Genomic DNA, 17691 nt, shown 5'->3' with positions numbered 1-17691 from the left:
AGTTGGTTTGAGAAACTGTGGATGTAGCAATGAAGTATGAATGAGACCCCTGTATCTTTTTTTCAGATGACTGTTTCAAATTGGACTGTGACATTTCGCTTATGAATTTTTCAAGGTGGTGATGTTATCTAACTAGGAATACTGGAGCAAAGAACAATTGGCATTCATGGAATAGTACTCTAGCATTAGCCAGCACTGTGGGAGGAGAGAGTGAAGAGGAGAAAACTGTATGTGAGAGGGGACCACTTTTCAATGTAGTAATGGCCCAGTTAATTCTTCAGCGGGTACGTCTGCTACATATCAGTGCCATAGAGCATTCAGGCAGCATTCATCTGGTGCTGCTGCTAGAACAAAGACTGACATTCAGCACCAAAAGAAAAAAAGGAAGACTTGCATTTATATATAGAGTTTTCACAACCACCAGATGCCTTAAAGCATTTTACAACCAACAAAGTACTTTGTTGTCACTGTTGTAATACAAGAAATACGGCAGCCGATTTGCACACGGCAATCTCCCACAAACAGCAAATGAGATATTGATCAAATATGCTGTTTTTGGTAACGTTGATTTAAGGGATAAATATTGTGCAGGACACTGAGGATAACTACCCTGTTCTTCAAACTAATGCTATAGAATCATTCATATCACCACGAGTAGGTAAACAGTGTTTAATGTCCCATCCAAAAGATGGCACATCCCTCGGTGCTGTACTGGAGTGTCAGCCTTGATTTTTGTGTTGAATAGAGTTGCCCTGTAAAATTAATATTCATTGTGAAATAACCAAAACAGGAAGCATTTACAGACTGTAATCTTACTGAGCTTCACAGTTGGTTTTAATTGAGAAACTGAGATAAAGGACCAATAGTCATGGTGCAGTATGTAAGCCAAGTTGAAAACAGGAAGTGGGAATATGACACGTCAAGAGAGAATATTTTTTATACAGAAATCACAAAAATATAGTTGACTGTTGACCTGGTATGCTGTTGTCCCCTCACCTATGCTTTAGAGTTCACTTCCTGCCTGGTGAAAGAGGTACTATTGCAATATTATCATCTCGATCTCCACACTGAGGGTTTTTAAATGCTGCACTTTGAAGAGTACAACAAATGCGCTTCCTGCTACTATAAAAGGCAATCTGTGTTTAGGTGGGATCAAGAATGGAAATCATTCTAAAAGATGGTAATTTCTTGCTGGATATCCTCTTCACCCTCCATGTCCATTATTATTACTCATACTTCCAGAACCCCGATTAAGCCCTTCAGTTGCTATAATTTTCTTTTTGGACAAAGCAATTTTGCACACTAGTATTAAAAAACTCTCCAGCATGCAGCTGAGTCATTGGCAGTTAATGAAGTACCTGGGTGGGGGGTGGTGGGGTAATAGTTGTGGGATGGCACAAGTAGAGAATCTGACAGACCAATTCCAAACCCCAGGTGCATGTTAGACTATAAGACATAGGAGCAGAAATTAGGCCATTCGGCCCATCGAGTCTTGTTTTGCCATTCAATCATGGCTGATAACTTTCTCAACCCCATTCTCCTGCCTTCGCCCCATAACCTTTGATCCCCTTACCAATCAAGAACCTATCTATCTCGGTCTTAAATACACTCAATGACCTGGCTTCCACAGCATTCTGTGGCAATGAATTCCATAGATTCACCACTCTGGCTAAAGAAGTTTCTCCTCATCTCTGTTCTGAAAGGTCTTTCCTTTACTCTGAGGCTGTGCCCTCGTGTCCTAGTCTCTCCTACTAATGGAAACATCTTCCCCACGTCCAATCTACCCAGGCCTTTCAGTATTCTGTAAGTTTCAATCAAATCCCCCCTCATCCTTCTAAACTCCATCGAGTATAGACCCAGAGCCCTCAAACGTTCCACATATGTTAAGCCTTTCATTCCTGGGATCATTCTCGTGAACCTCCTCTGAACCCTCTCCAGGGCCAGAACATCCATCCTGAGGTACGGGACCCAAAATTCTCTCAATATTCTAAATGTGGTCTGACCAGAGCCTTATAAAGCCTCAGCAGCACATCCCTGCTTTTATATTCTAGTCCTCTTGAAATAAATGCCAACATTGCATTTGCCTTCCTAACTACTGACTCAACCTGCAAGTTAATCTTAAGAGAATCCTGGACTAGGACTCCCAAGTCCCTTTGCACTCCAGATTTCTGAATTCTCTCCCCATTTAGAAAATAGTCTATGCCTCTATTCTTCCTACCAAAGTGCATGACCTCACACTTCCCCACGTTGTATTCCATCTGCCACTTCTTTGCCCATTTTCCTAACCTGTCCAAATCCTTTTGCAGCCTCCCCACCTCCTCAATACTACCTGTCCCTCCACCTATCTTTGTATCATCTGCAAACTTAGCCAGAATGCCCTCACTTGCTGAATAACAGAACTCATTCCTGAAGTAAGAAAGAGGTGGCATAAATTCCTGACTGGGATCAGGACGGAAGGACCTGTACATTCTGGTAGCACTGGGGAAAGGAGGACTCGAAAAATGAATACAGCGATTAGATGGTGGATTAGATCTGTAGCAAACAGTTGATTAATTTATCTATACAGAGGAAAAGGTTAAAGGTCCATGCTACTGTACTTGGATAAGCACCATTACCAGCAGGCCCCATAATCTTCCTGCCCTGCTTTTACAACAAACATCTGGACCTTTATCGCAAAGATTGAGGCTATCCATTCAGCTGTCTCTCCGGAATACTCTACCCCCATGGCCGTCCCAAGATTCTCCACTGCCCTAGCCCTGAACCTGATTTTTTTTTTCCCTTGCGTAGTTTCTTTTCTATCTCTCCTTATTCCCCCTCTGAGCTCATCTTGTTTGTGAGACAGCTCCTACTCTCTCAACCTCATTCCTGCTAAAATGCACCCTGCCCAACTTCACTTCCCATCTATACTAGTTGGCATTGTTAATTTTTCCTTCACCTCGGTACTTTTTTAAAAATTCAATCAACATGAAATGCTATTCCCTAATTAACTTCAAAGTGAGCTGCTGTCTTGAATACAGCTGAATGACTTGCCAGGCCATCTCAAAGGGCAGTTAAGAATCGACTGCATTGTGTCACGTATTGGCCAGACCAGGAAAGATGACACATTTCCTTCCCACAGGACATTAAAGTTGGGTTTTTATGATAACATAGCATTTTCATGGTCACCATTACTTAAATTAGCTTTATATTCCAGATTACATTTTACTTATTTGCATTTGTATTTCAGTGTACAGATGTGGTGGCCAAGGTACATCCATGATTATACTACGTCAGAAAATTAATATCCCTTTGAGTAGATCCTGCAGTCATGAAACTCTTGTTATATAGCTGAGCGTTATCTCAGGAAAGCAGACTCTTTAAAGAGTACAGAGACTATTGAACCAGGCAGGAAGGATATTTGGTGAGTGGATCTTTCTTGGCAAAATCCGCTCTCAAAGAATTTTGACAACAATAATGTCATGAACAACAAGAATGACTCCTTGTCTCAGTGTCACTGGATGTGTTCAAAGAAGAGGCTACAATCCCTCAGGTGCAGGACAAATTGGTTCCTGCCCTCTTCTATAAGAACATTTAACAGTGTTTGATGTATTGATGAGGATGGTCCAGGGTGGGACTCGCTGAACATTTGTGTATTGGAATAGTTTTAAATACATATTTTAATTAAAGTTAGATTTGTGTGATACGGTAATTTTCTTTTTTTTATGATTCATTTATTTTTTTTAAGGAACGAGCAATGTACTTGAAATCAATTGGTATGGACAGTAAAGTAATTAAATTTCCCAGCCACTCTGATGGAAATTAGACTCATGTTTCTGGATCGTTATTTCAGACCTCTGAATTACTAGTCTAGTAACACAACCACTATGCTACTATGTCGCCCCTCCCATTCAAAACATCCTTTAGTATCATTCAAGGACATACCTTTAACCCCCAACTCTGAACATGCCTTTTCTCTCTAGTTTTTGAATGTTGTCATCTCACAAATCCGTGCCCATCTTTCCTGCAGTTCTATGTTTGAATTTCTGCAGTTGTTTTCACCCCGCCACAGTACAAACAGTCCAATGTAAAGTCACGAATGGTATCACTGTAATAGTGATGGGTGGTGCAGGATGTTATGGCCACTTGGACCATCCACCTCCAATGTCTCTCCATTGTCCAACTCAGTGGGGCTGCTTTCACTTAGTTCTATCCTTGTCTATCTAACCATACCCATGGCATCCCCACCAATGACTTCTCCATTCTTTCCTAAATTGTTACCAAATGAGTCCTTCCCTGCCTCCTCCCTCATCTACATGTTGTACCTTAATGACATCATATGAAGACTGAGATCACAGTCCACTTGTACACTGACATCCAGTTCTACTTCACTATATTCTCTGGCCCCCATGCTGCCTCCATTTGTCAGATGTAGAGTCTTAGATGATCTGCAGTTTTCCCCTAGTAGAAATTGATAAGACTGAAGCCATTTCCTTTGGTCTCCACCACAAACTCTTGTCACAAGTTGCACCTGTTTCCCTGAACCCCTACCTAGCTGCCCCTGCAACCCCAAATCCCTTTTCACCCACCAATTTACCCTCAGTGATTTGGAATCTTTTACCTAAACCCCATTGCATCTCCACCACCACCCCCTTCTTCTTAAGATATTCCATAAAAACTCCACCTCTGACCAAACTTTTAGAACCTGTAAATCCTCTTAGTATATCCTCTCTTGTCTCAGTATCAAATTTTGTGCGACTACACTGCACATCTGTGAGGTGAATTGGGAGTGATTTTTCACAAGTTGTTGGGCAAGTTGCCACAGTGTGAGATCCTATGGCAGATCCTGCATCTTTTTATGGTTGGAATTATTATGCAGTTTGCACCTAAATACCACAATTTTCTATGAAAAGCGAGAAATGTGGTAGAAATGCTTGTATTTGCATGATAACCACACTCCATAGATGGGAGAATTTGTAGATATTTCCATTTCCAAGTGCACATAAAGCTACCCTTCCAATTTTCCAGTGTTGCGATGAGGTGGTGATATTGTGTACCCAGAATTTGCTAAATATCAACAGCCTTAATCAAGCATTTAGATGATGATAAAAACCCATGCAGGGTCATGCTGGATGTTGGAAGAAACCGTCTGCTTAGATTTCAGTATTTTAATCGCACTTAACTCTGAATGTTTATGAAGCTTATTAGCATACAATTACACTATATACAGCATAATTATATCACAGGTTTCCAAGCAGCCTGTGATCATTGCTTAAGTAGACTTAAGTAGATTACTTGGCATTTTGAAATGCTGAGATTCCCATTGTAACATTTAATGAACCCTGAACTGCCTACATGAAATGTATATGAAAGCAAAATACTACAGATGCTGGCAATCTGAAATAAAAGCAGAAAAGACTGGAATACTCGAGCTCAGGCAGCATCTGCGGAGAGAAATAGAGTTAATGTTTCGGGTCTGTGACCCTGAAGAAAGATGGAAATGTAAAAGGTTATGAATGAGCAAGGGGAAGTGGGGAGGAAGTACAAAAAGTCTTTGATGGGTGAAGTGGCAGGACAAGTTGAGTGTATATCTAACCATCCAACCCTTGGGTTTATTAATAGAAATACAAAAGCAAGGAAGTTACACTAGACCTTTACAAAATACTAGTAAGACCTCAGCTGGAGTAATGTGTTGAATTCTGGGCACCGTATTTTAGGAAAGAAATCAAGGCTTTAGAGAGGGTGCCAAAGAAATTTAAGAGAATGTGACCAAAGATGAAGGATTTGAGTTATGTGGAGAAGCTGGGGTTGTTATCCATAAAACAGTAGGTTCAGGGAAGAAATCATTGAGGTGTTCAATATCATATCTTTTTGATAAAAGGTGAAACTGTTCCCAGTGATGGAAGGTTCAGTAACCAAGGACAGAGATTTAAGGTGATAGACAAAAGAAACCAGAATATGCACAGAAATTTGTGATGTGAAATGATGGTGAAAGCAGATTTGATCGTAATACTTTAAAAAATTGGATAAATATTTGAAGGGAAAAAACTTTTACAGGGCTTTATGGAAAGTGCAGAGGAATGGGATTAATTGAATAATTCTGCCAAAGGGCCAGAAAATGGATGATGGGCTGAATGGCAGTTTTCTATGCTGTATCATTCAATGATTCTAAATGCTCCCTCACTAACATTAATCTTTTGTCTACATGTGCCATAGACACCACCTAGAGAGCATTTTCAGTACTGCTAAAATTTTGTGGCTCAGTGAATGTATTAATGTTTTGGAAAATTAGGTGGAAAAATAAGCTGGTGTGTCATTTTTATGCATTTTTTTTAAATTAATAGCTTTTCGCATCAGCAGAAACACCAGGCTCAAATATTCAGGCTTCTGGACAAGTCCAGCAACCTCTACCTCAGCCATCACCAAAAGTACCTGCTACTACTCCTCAGGCTAATCAAATACCTGCTATTCAGCCCTCGGTAATACCAGTCACAACACCAGCAGCAGTACCGGATCCCAGCCAGCAAGCTGCAGCTCAGCATCAACTACCTGCATCCCAGGTATGCTACACCTTTTAGAAATAGGTGAAAGCATTGATTTCTATTTGCTTCATGAGCTCCAGAGCCACACTAACATGTTTTCTGCTGATTAATTCCAAATTTGTGTATTTCATTGATCGGGGCTATAACAACACCTCTTAATTGTTGAAAGTGTTTTAAGTTTGAATGTTCAAAAGAGTAGCATTATAGACAAGTGAAGATGAGAATAAATATTTGAACTATGCTGAAGTTTAATTCCCTTTTTATTTTTTAAAAAAATGTTTCTCCAATCTCCCTTTGCCTTAGAAATGATGCACATCCTTCAGCATGTCTGCAGTAGTTCAGAGTGGATTATACTTAACTTTGTACCAGTGAATTGATGTAAAGACTAATCCAGGTCTAAAATGCCTAATGTAAAATGTAATTTCTTTGTTTTTTTACCCCTTTAATGTAATTCCTGTTGAAATTATGTAAAGTGCATATTTTAAGTGAGCTTGGCTTCTCAACAGCTGAAGCTGTGCCAGTTTTTGTTGAGTTTTTAGTTTCTTTTTTTTCTCTACACAAAAACACTCTGCACCAAGTACAGTAAACTCCTGCCGTTCATGACCTCTTTCCCAAATTTGTTTACCCACATGAATGTGTTTGTACACCCAATCAACCATTGCAGCCCCAAATCTTCGCCCATTTGAGGTATTTGTCCTGAAATATCTTGAGAAATTGGAAAGATTTCCATTAAAGTTAATTTTAAAATACCTGTTTATCATCATCATGGAATTCCAAATGAAGGAAAGAGCCTAAAAGTAAGAGTTTGATTTCCTAGATAGTCCGTGATTGAATTTGAAAACACAATACAGATTTCTAGGGGAGTGGAGGTCGAGCAGTCAGCTGGTGAGCTACTTCTTAGATTAATGCTTTGCAGGTTTTAATTTGTTGAAACAGAAATATAGATTTGTTTGGGTGAAAGGGTTAAAAGTTCATCAAGCTTCATTATGAAGTGTGAATAAGCTCAAAGCCAAGCTGCTAAATAACATGCTGGCACTGCAGAATAATTATATGCTGGGTAAAATTAAAACTCTAGTTTGCATGTTGTGGTAATGGAGTTTTTGTTTATGATGACTAAAATTAAGGACATGCTTTTTTTACATTTGGGGTGTGAATTAGAGGGATGCCACTGCTCAGGAGAGAGAGTTTAAAAAGTTGGAGAGGTTTCCACGTGGCAAAGCTCAGATGTACAGCAGGCAAGTAATTTTGCAATGGCTGGAACCTATCTAACTCACTCCCGTTATAAAGTATGTTTGGCTTTCGCCATTTCGACCTTTGCGAGAATTTGTGGGACTGTAACTCCTGCAAACAGTGGGACTTTACTGAATACTCTCTTTGATGAGCAAACAGCCAAACACCTGACTTCCAACCTTCCAATCTTGTCACTTAGATAAAAGCCTTGTGGGTTGTGAAAGAAAATTTTAGAACTAGCATTCTTTACACCGGGTGATCAATGAGTTGGCAGGAAGCTTTTTTTAATAGGTTCATGGGATGTGGGCATTGCTGGCAAGGCTGGCATTTGTTGCACATCCCTAATTGTTCTTGAACTGAATGGCTTGCAAGCCTATTTCAGAGGGCAAGTTAAGAGTCAACCACATTACTATGGATCTGCAGTCACATATAGGCAAAAACGAGGTAAGGACAGCAGATTTCCTAACCCCGAAAAGACATTATATGGGTTTTTATGACAATCGATAATTTCACTGTCACCATTACTGTAATTTAATTACTGAACTTAACTTCCACCAGCTGCCATGGTGAGATTTGAACTCATGTTCCTCGAGCATTCGCTTGGGCCTCTGGATTACTAGTCCAATGACATTACCACTACACCACCATCTCCCCATAAAGTTGAGACCAAGGCATTTTAAAATTAATTAGATGTTATAATGGGAAAATGGTAGGAGCTGGTGTTCTGGAAGGATAAACTCAAATAGGTTGAATTTTGCAGCGTGCCCCCTGGGAGATTTTTCCTCTTCTGCTATTGACCTTCCAAGTTCAGAATCTTTTTGTGTTTCCATTTTGTCCATTCTTACAATACTTGAGAGAAACAACTGTTGTATATTGCAGCATTAAAAGCTCAAACATGAAACTTTTAAAAGGCTAGTAAGTATTTTTGTCTCGAACATAGATGGTGCTTGGACAACAAAACAGTTCAAATTTGGTAAGGTTTTGATTTCAGAAGCGGGCAAACTATAATCGTTTATACGAACAAGGAGTAGACCATTCAGCCCCTGGAGCCTGCCCCACTATTTAATAAGATCGTGGCTGATCTGATTAAAATTGAAATGCCACCCCCCCACTTCCCTTCTCTAGTTAAATCAAATCTGATCCAAGTCCCTTGCATATGTGTGAACTTGTCTACCACAGTCATTGGAAATGGAAATCATGGCACTTTTTCCTTGCCCCACCTCCTCCTCCCTATATTGTGGCCAATTAGAAGACCCCAAGCTGGTGCCTTAGCTCCTATCAATGAACTCCTCACAGGTTAGAAAAACAGAATTACCTGGAAAAACTCAGCAGGTCTGGCAGCATCGGCGGAGAAGAAAAAAGTTGACGTTTCGAGTCCTCATGACCCTTCGACAGAAGTTCTGTCGAAGGGTCATGAGGACTCGAAACGTCAACTTTTTTCTTCTCCGCCGATGCTGCCAGACCTGCTGAGTTTTTCCAGGTAATTCTGTTTTTGTTTTGGATTTCCAGCATCCGCAGTTTTTTTGTTTTTATCCTCACAGGTTAGCGTTGGAATTGGTGATTCCATAATCTGGCTTTCTCAGAGATCATTAGCTCCTGGAAGTTGTAATTCTATTAATTGGGATAGGAAGTTCAGAAGGCACGGTTGTTTATAACATTTGTTTAGCAATAAGGAGTGTCATATTATGACCTTTGGAAGAGTTTTCTTTAATCTGATGTAGTTTAAATTCTGTTTCCAAATTGGAGAATGCACAAGTTTAGAAATTTCTCCAGTTTCTATTTAAATTAGATCTGTATTTGGTGAATTTTACAACCATGTGCAAAAGATTGCTGCGTGGCAGTGACACTCATAAAATTGCCTGAGGCCACTTTCCCATTATAGGCCTTTGGCAAACATGCCGCTTGATCATATCTAGTCAACCATTCATTGCTTGCGAGGCTGTGGAATGTTACCAGAGGTGGAATTCAACTTGGTTTCTACCGTTTACCCTACTGCCCAGCAAACAAATCCTGTTAGGAAGCAAAGCTATCCAACTCTAACAATATGGGAAATTGGTCCTATTAAAACTATTGCATCTGCAGTTTTAATAGAAACATTTTCTGTTGGTTCTATTTTCCCCTTGCTGAGAGAATTCCTAGCCCTCACTACATTCGGTGGATCATTGTTGAGGGCAGCACTGGGACAAGACAAATGGCCATATTCATAAAATGAGACCTCAGCAGTTCGGGAGTAAAATCAAAGTATTGCTATCATCTCTAACATTTTCACACACAAAGATTTTAGACACCTGGGGGTCTCAAAGGTTGTGGATGCTGGATCAATGCACATTTGCAGAATTGCTATCAAAATATTTTTGTTGAGCATGGGTGTCAAGGGTTATAGATACAGGTAAATGGATGTTCAGGCCACGATCAGTCATGATCTAATTGAATGGTGGATGCAGTAGAGGGGCTGAATAACTTGTCTTCCAATGTAAGATACCACTTAATTTAAAAAAAAAACCTGACACATGTTTGCTTATTGCTGTTTAAACCTTTAAGTATTCGACTTTGAATCTGCCATTTTAAGCAGGCATTGCTTTGACCTTTTCACGGGTTTGTGCAGCTTTCATAAAATTGAAGCAGTTATTGTGCTTCATCTCTCCCTTCCTCATGTATCATTCCGCTGAATTGATTCTTGTTGCTTGCAGTTTGTCCCTGGTTCTGCTGCTCCAGATTCACACCAAACACCCATCAGCCTTGTGTTAAGATTACGGTAAGTGAAATCTGATCAGAACATCAAGCTATCATGTCATGAAAAAGTAATTGTCCAAAGCTCTTGCAGTTTTAAACTGTATGTGCTGTGATATATGAAATGAGTGTTGTAACAATTCTTTTTCAGACAGATTTGCTTACCATTTTATTTTTCAGAATCCCACTTCAAAGCTGTTTAAGAACTATGACATTGTTTGTGGGATGAGCTGAGCTTCCGAAACCCATGTTCTCTTCATTACCGAGACTGCCTGTCTGCTTTTTTTCCCCCATAATGTTACTGATCTCAACCCGTGCCTTAGCACATATGCATGGTTTTGCGACCTCCAGACCCAACTATTCCAATACTCTCCTGGTCAGCCTCCATTTTCCAACATCCATAAACTTGAACTTATTAAAAAAAAGTTTGCCCATATCCGAACTTGCACTGACCCATTCTTACATCAGCCCTGTGCTCACTGGCCTACATTGACGCTGAGTCCAGCAATGCCTCAAATTTAAAACTATTTTCCTTGTTCAAGCCCCTCCTTATCTCTAATTTCCTCCAGCCCTACAACATCCCTGGAGCCCTGCATTCCTCCAATTCTGGCTGCTTGTGGATCCCCAATTTCCTTTGCCCAAACATTGGCTGTGCCTTCAGCTGTTTGAACCCCAAGCAATGGGATTCCCTCTCTACCCCACTACATTTCTTTGCTCGTTAAAGACATTCCTTACAACCTACCTCTTTGACCAAGCTTTTGGTCACCTGTCTGAATATCTCCTACAAACTTTAAACTTTAGTTAACAATGCTCCCTTGCAGCACCTTGGAATGTTTAACTACATTAAAGGCATTACATAAATTCAAGTTGTTATTTCTATTTTGGCAACTTATTAATTGCAGTTACCCACCAAATGAGGGTCCATTTTCAGATATTTAGGGCTCTTGGTCATTAATAGGCATGACAATCTGAAAAATACAATGTATTTACACAGTAAACTATGGGGTATAGTGGAGACCCCTAACCAATAGATCCCATTTCGACTTTCTGGTGTGTGCTGAGTTCAATGATGTTTGACTGACCATGTTCAGCCTTGCTGAAGGAGAGAATAAAAATAAAGTACTTATGGTTACTATCCATGACTCCTGAAAAACTTGTGATACAGAGTGAGAAGCTCTCACAGATGGAAAATATCTAAAATTTACATAATATTCCATTTCCAGTGGCATTGAATGAGGGTGTTGACAGGGGGTTGTTCAGGAGAAGTAGGGGTAATTGGACCGGGTTCAAAAATTGTAATTCGGGCTCCATTTTTAAGTCCTGTTGTTCGTTTTTTTTTTTAAATGAATTCTTATGTCTACATTTCGAATGGAAATTACTTACGTAAATTTAGTTGCTGTAATTACATCCTCCTTGTAATGTTAGCTTCACAGTGTATTCAATGGAGGGAATTCATAGTTGCAGCATGACAACCATGGAAGCCATTTCTATTATAAACAAGAATTTACAATGTAAATTATTGACAGGAGGTGCACACAGCCATTGTGTATATTTTTACTTGTACCCACACACACTAATGTGTATGCAATACACACTGAAAACTATGTTAACAATTGGCTGTGATGTCAAATGGCTGCTGATGTTGACTCTCTGCGTTTACTCTTGAATAGCCATTTGAGCCATTTATCATTCGAAGAACAACACCCTGTAGAAACTAGCACCTTCAGGCAAGATGGAGGTAGAATTTAGTGGTGGTGAATGTGGGTCACACCCACCAGTTGGAGAACCACTGGGGGTGCCACATTGCCTTGCCACAGGAGGCCCGTAGTATTCCGAAGTAATCAGGAGCTTACCTGGACAGTTTTGGGCCTCTAACTAAGGCACCAGTAGGGTAGAAATCATGTCCCCAAGACCCGACCCAGTGGATCAGTGATGGATCCTCCTGAGATGGGCAAGTAGGGTGGGATGGACTTCCCAGGGAGGTGATGTCAGCTGGTGGGCGAGGGGTGGAGGTGGGAGGGGTTGACTGCTTCCATATCTGAGGTTGTGAATGCTGCTGAACATTGTGCAATTGTCAGCGAACATCCCCACTTCTGACCTAATGATGGAAGGAAGGTCATAGATGAAACAGTCCATGTCCAAATGCAGCAAGACGTGGACAATATCCAGGCTTGGGCTGACAAATGGCAAGTAACATTTATGTAACACGAATGCCAGGCAATGACCATCTCCAACAAGAGGGAGTCTAACCCTTGCCCTTGACATTCAATTCTGAACTTGACATTCATTGCTGAATCCCCCACTATCAACATCCTGGAGGTTACAATTGACCAGAAACTGAACTGGACTAGCCATATAAATACTGTGGCTACAAGAGCAAGTCAGAGGCTAGGAATTCTGCAGTGGTTAATTCAACTGCCTGATTCCCCAAAGCCTGTCCACTACCTACAAGGCACAGCCAGGATTGCGATGTAATACTTTCCACTTGCTTGGATGAGCACAGCTCCAACAACACTCGGAGCTTGACAACATCTAGGACAAAGCAGCTTGCTTGATTAGCACCCCATCCACAAACATTCACTCCACCATCCACGCACAGTGGCAGTACTGCAAGAACTCCCCAAACCACCTTAGACAGCACCTTCCAAACCCAGGACCACTACTATCTAGAAAGACAAGGGCAACAGATACATGGGAACACCACCATCTGAAGTTCCCCTCCAAGCCGCTCACCTTCCTGACTTGGAATGATATTGTTGTGTTCCTTCACTGTCGTGGGTCAAAATCCTGGGACTTACTCCCTGATATCTCTGTAGGTATACCTACACCACAGGGACTGCAGGGGTTCAAGCAGGCAGCCTACCAGCATCTTGAGGGCATGCAAGTAGACTGTGGTGTAGCTTCACATTGACGACACATTTTTCAGTATGTCTGGTGCTGTTCTGCCATGTCCTCTTGCACTCTTCACTGAACCAGTGTTGCCCCTAAAGGACAATGTCTTGACCAATCAGGGTCAAGCTGCTTGGTTTAAATTTCAAACAATGCTTGGCAGTTAACTGTTAATCACCATCAGTGGTACATTCTTCATGGCAACGCTGCTTGCCAACCAGTCAGCACCCTCTTCACATATGGTATAAATTGTTGTTTTCCTCCTTATGTTGGTATTCTTGCAAGTGCCCTGATGAGTGCAAGACAAGAAGCTTTAACATGTACTTTTTTTGAGCAATACTCAGGTTACAGATTGTGGTTGAGTACAATTCTGCTGATGGCCACCATCTCATGGATGCCCAGTTTTGAGCTTCTGTATCTGATCTGCATCTATCCCATTTAGTATAGTGGTAGTGCTACACGGCACGATGCAGGGTATGTTCATTGTGGAGATGGGACTTCCTCTTCACAAGGACTGTGCTGTCACTATACTGTCATGGACAAATGCATCAGTGATGGGTAGCTTGGTGAGGAAAATGTCTGGTAGGTTTTTCCCTCTTGGTTCCCCTGCCACCTGCTGCAGGCCCAGTCTGACAGACATGTTCATTAGGACTAGGCATGCTTGGTCAGTAGTGGTGCCACCAAGCTACTCTTGGTAATGAACATTTAAGTCCCCCACCCAGAGAACCATCTATGCCCATGTCACCCTCCCTGCTTTCTCCAAGTGGTGTTCAACGTGCAGGAGTGCTAATTCATCAACTGAAGGAGGGAAGTAGATGGTATTCAGTAGGAGGTTTCCTTGCATATGTTTGACCTGATCCCAAGAGTCTTCATGGGACCCGAATTCAATGTTGAGGATTCTCGGGGCAGCTCCCTTCTGACTGTGTACTATTGTGCTGCCACCTCTCCTGGGTTTGTCCTGCTGGTGGGACAAGCCATACCCAGGGATGGGGGTGGTGGTGTCTGGGACATTATCTGTAATGTATGATTCCGTGAGTGTGATATGTCAGGCTGTTGCTGGACTAGTCTGTCGACAGCTCTCCCAATTTTAGCACAAGCCCCCAGATGTTAGTAAGGAGGACTTTGCAAGGTCAACGTAGCTGTATGCTGTTGTTGTTTCCGGTGCCTAAGTCTATGCCGGGTAGTCTTTTTGGTTTTATTCGTTTTTGACTTTCCCGTAGTGGTTTGGTACAATGAGTGGATTGCTAGGCTGTTTCAGAGGGCGGTTAAGAGTCAGCCACATTGTTGTGGATCAGGTGTCACACGTGGGTCAGACCAGGCAAGGACGCCAAATTCCCTCCCAAAGGACAAGCTTTCCCACCCTGGACTTAATCGGAGGCAGATGAGGAGGTGACAGGATCTCCACCTCGCACCCTTCCGCCTGATCACATGGCACCCACTGCCACTGAACTCGCCTCTCTGGGAACATTAAATTCTGCCCAAAGAATGCAAAAGGTGAACCAATAATGACAGAAATGGGGAAAAAATGAGTCACATCTGTTGTGCTATAAGATTTTATCAAAATAGTCCAGAAAAGGTACTATTGTTGTAGTATTTACATTTTCAGTCCAGAAAGTGGTGTGCAACTTGCAGTGCCACAAGCTACAGTGGATGTGAGATGATGGAACAAGACAGATGAGCATGACATACCATGACAGGTCCCCTGGTAGGAGTAGCTACAGCAACAGCATTTTGCTGTAATTGCAGGAGTAAGAGTGACTTTTCAAAACCTGCAGGAAGCATAGTTTAGCAAAGGAATAATTGAAAATGTGGAGTGCTTGTAGACTCAAGGTGGTGGAATATGTTCATAACATTTACTGCATAGGTATGACTGAACTAGTTCACTTTCTGTAAACAAAGGTAGCACCAGTAGATTGGGCTTCTAAGTCAGAAGTGTGATGCTGAGTTACAGATTTTTTATCTTGCTGTATATAATGGGATCAGTAAATTATTATTAAGGATTTCCATCAGCTACACACATAATTAACGAGGATAGTAGTTGATGGATGTTTGATAATACCTAGGCTTTCAGAAATTGCTTGGGGCCAACCTGAAAGCTCTTGGGAATGAAGGAAATTAACTCAATGTAATCAACAAAGGAGTATGATCAATGGTGGTACACTTAATTGGATAGCAGCATCTCACAATGGCAAAACTATAAGCCTACGGCCATACTAGTCTGAAAACGCCCGATCTCGTCTGATCTTGGAAGCTAAGCAGACTCAGGCCTGGTTAGTACTTGGATGGGAGACCGCCTGGGAATATCAGGTGCAGTAGGCTTTAAAGAGCTTGGCCTAAATAGCCAAGTGGTTATGGTACTGGGTTTGTAATCCCAAAATCAAGAGTTCAAATCTCACAATGGCAAACTATGAAACAATGTAACTTCATCTGACTAGGAACAGATGGAAAACATGTTTGTACTCAAAAGAGTTACAAACAAGAGGGTGGTGATTTGAGGGACAAACATCATCCAGTAGTATCCAGAGAAATTCGTCCTGGGACATCTGTTCTTTAATGTTATTTTTAAATTCAATTGCACATTAGAGCTTTTTTTTTAAATGTGTATGAGAATTCAGATAATGGAACATGAAGGTAATGGGATAAATTCAGATATTTCGAGTGATTTAGATTAATTTTAAATGCAACTTAATATTGAAAAATGTTTGATATGGCTAGTAATGGATATGATAAAACAAGTGAAGAGGGTACTCAGTAGCTGCTAACTCAGCATTATTACAAATAATGTAATGTTCTTTGAAGATTTTCCCTGGCTTGTTGATGCTCCATAACTACAAAGCTGAAAAAAATAAATATTATTAAGAGGAGCCAGGAATTCCAGTGTCCTGCCAACATCCTTCTCTTAATAAAACATCAAACAGATTAACTGATCTTTCATTTGTTGAACATTGCTGTGTGCAATATAGCTGCTTCATTTGCATTCATAATCTGTGACTTATGAATTTGTTGTATCTGAGGCACTCACATTTGAATGACATAATGTACCATGTAAATACAAGCTCTTTAAGAGAACGCAAAAAGATTTGACTGACTCTTGTTTGACAATTTACATATAGTGCTGTTGGACAGTAGATGATCCCCACTGTACTGCAATGTTTGTGTGTTTTAAAGTGCTGCACATGTTCTTGTTTGAAAGTGAATCTTTACTGCCTGAACATGCCTTATTTTGGAACATTTGATAGTAATGTTCTCTGCTCTTTTCAGGGTGAAGCTACTGCCACATTTTGGTTTAAAAAGATGATCACTGACAACATGCAAAACTGCTGTCTAACAAATTCAGAGCATGCACGCTAAGTTGCAGTTCACTGCATTTCTGTGCATTGATTTATTGTTGCTGCTTGGTCCCCAGATCTCTGCATACTGTGTTCACTGGTTACTCTTGGATACTCTGTCCAATTTCTTCATTACCAAATCTTGGACCCCATTTTTTTAACTCTGCATTACTCAGCCTACATTTCCATTTAACGAATACAAATAATTGGGTTCTCCATTGCATTATAGTTTAAAGAAAATAATTTGCATTTACACATTTTTGTGAGTTCAATGCCCCAAAAAACTTTTCACCTCAGAAGTACATCATTTGCATGTTTGTTCATAAAGTGCAAAAACGCATAGACCAATTTGCAAATAACAATATCCTACAAACAATCAAGAGATCAGATAATCTGTTTTAAATTATGTATATCTGACAGTACAGCTCTCGCTCAGTACCATACTGAAGTGCCAACCTAAAATAAATGCTAATGTTTCTGGAGCCGGGCTTAAGCTCTCAATTTTTTAACTCCAAGATGAGATTTCTACCATTGAGCCAAGATAAGCACTTTCGGGTTGTTTAATTTTATGGTGGAACCGTTTCCAAATTTCTGTGGCAGAAACAAGTTATGCTTGTCGTTGTATTATGTAGACCTGCTGAACCCATTAATGTCATGACTTCATCTTTAAGTTGGTCATTGGTATTAGCTTGAAGGAGGTGGATAATTGGTACTAGATTAATCTGCTTTTATCACAGTTGAAGTTATTTGCACACATCATGAGCAATAAATATAATTGACTAAATCACATTATACTCATCTGTATAATACTGCAAATATAACTATAACCTGTGTAAAACTTAACTGAACCGACTGGCTTAATTACACATGCTGTCATCCTAAATTAGTATGTCTTTGTAATCAAATGATAAATTCATGCAGGGCAAGAGTTGCAGTTTTATTGAATGCAAGGTTGAAGGACGAGGCACAAAAGTCTTTTGATATGGTACTGCACA

General features: G+C 40.6%; 1 protein-coding gene and 1 non-coding gene across 4 annotated transcripts in view; both read left to right on the top strand.

Moving 5' to 3' along the window:
- Positions 1 to 17691, top strand: part of oxsr1b (oxidative stress responsive kinase 1b) — a 250226-nt gene that overhangs the window by 217652 nt on the left and 14883 nt on the right. For 2 of the 3 annotated variants that reach the window (XM_041189580.1, XM_041189579.1), the window contains 2 exons: positions 6321 to 6536; positions 10439 to 10503. In XM_041189580.1, coding sequence (XP_041045514.1) covers positions 6321 to 6536; positions 10439 to 10503 — 281 coding nt within the window. Of the gene's footprint in view, positions 1 to 6320; positions 6537 to 7676; positions 7754 to 10438; positions 10504 to 17691 lie in introns of all 3 variants that reach the window. The other variant, XR_005943301.1, reaches the window with a different exon arrangement.
- Positions 15568 to 15686, top strand: LOC121279464. Its single transcript, XR_005943405.1, has one exon. It is a non-coding gene; the product is annotated as a 5S ribosomal RNA (ribosomal RNA).

The sequence above is a fragment of the Carcharodon carcharias genome, chromosome 6 (genome assembly GCF_017639515.1).
Source record: "Carcharodon carcharias isolate sCarCar2 chromosome 6, sCarCar2.pri, whole genome shotgun sequence".
Classification (NCBI taxonomy): Eukaryota; Metazoa; Chordata; class Chondrichthyes; order Lamniformes; family Lamnidae; genus Carcharodon; species Carcharodon carcharias.
Note: the sequence above shows the minus strand (reverse complement) of the source record. Positions and strands in the feature narration are given on the sequence as shown.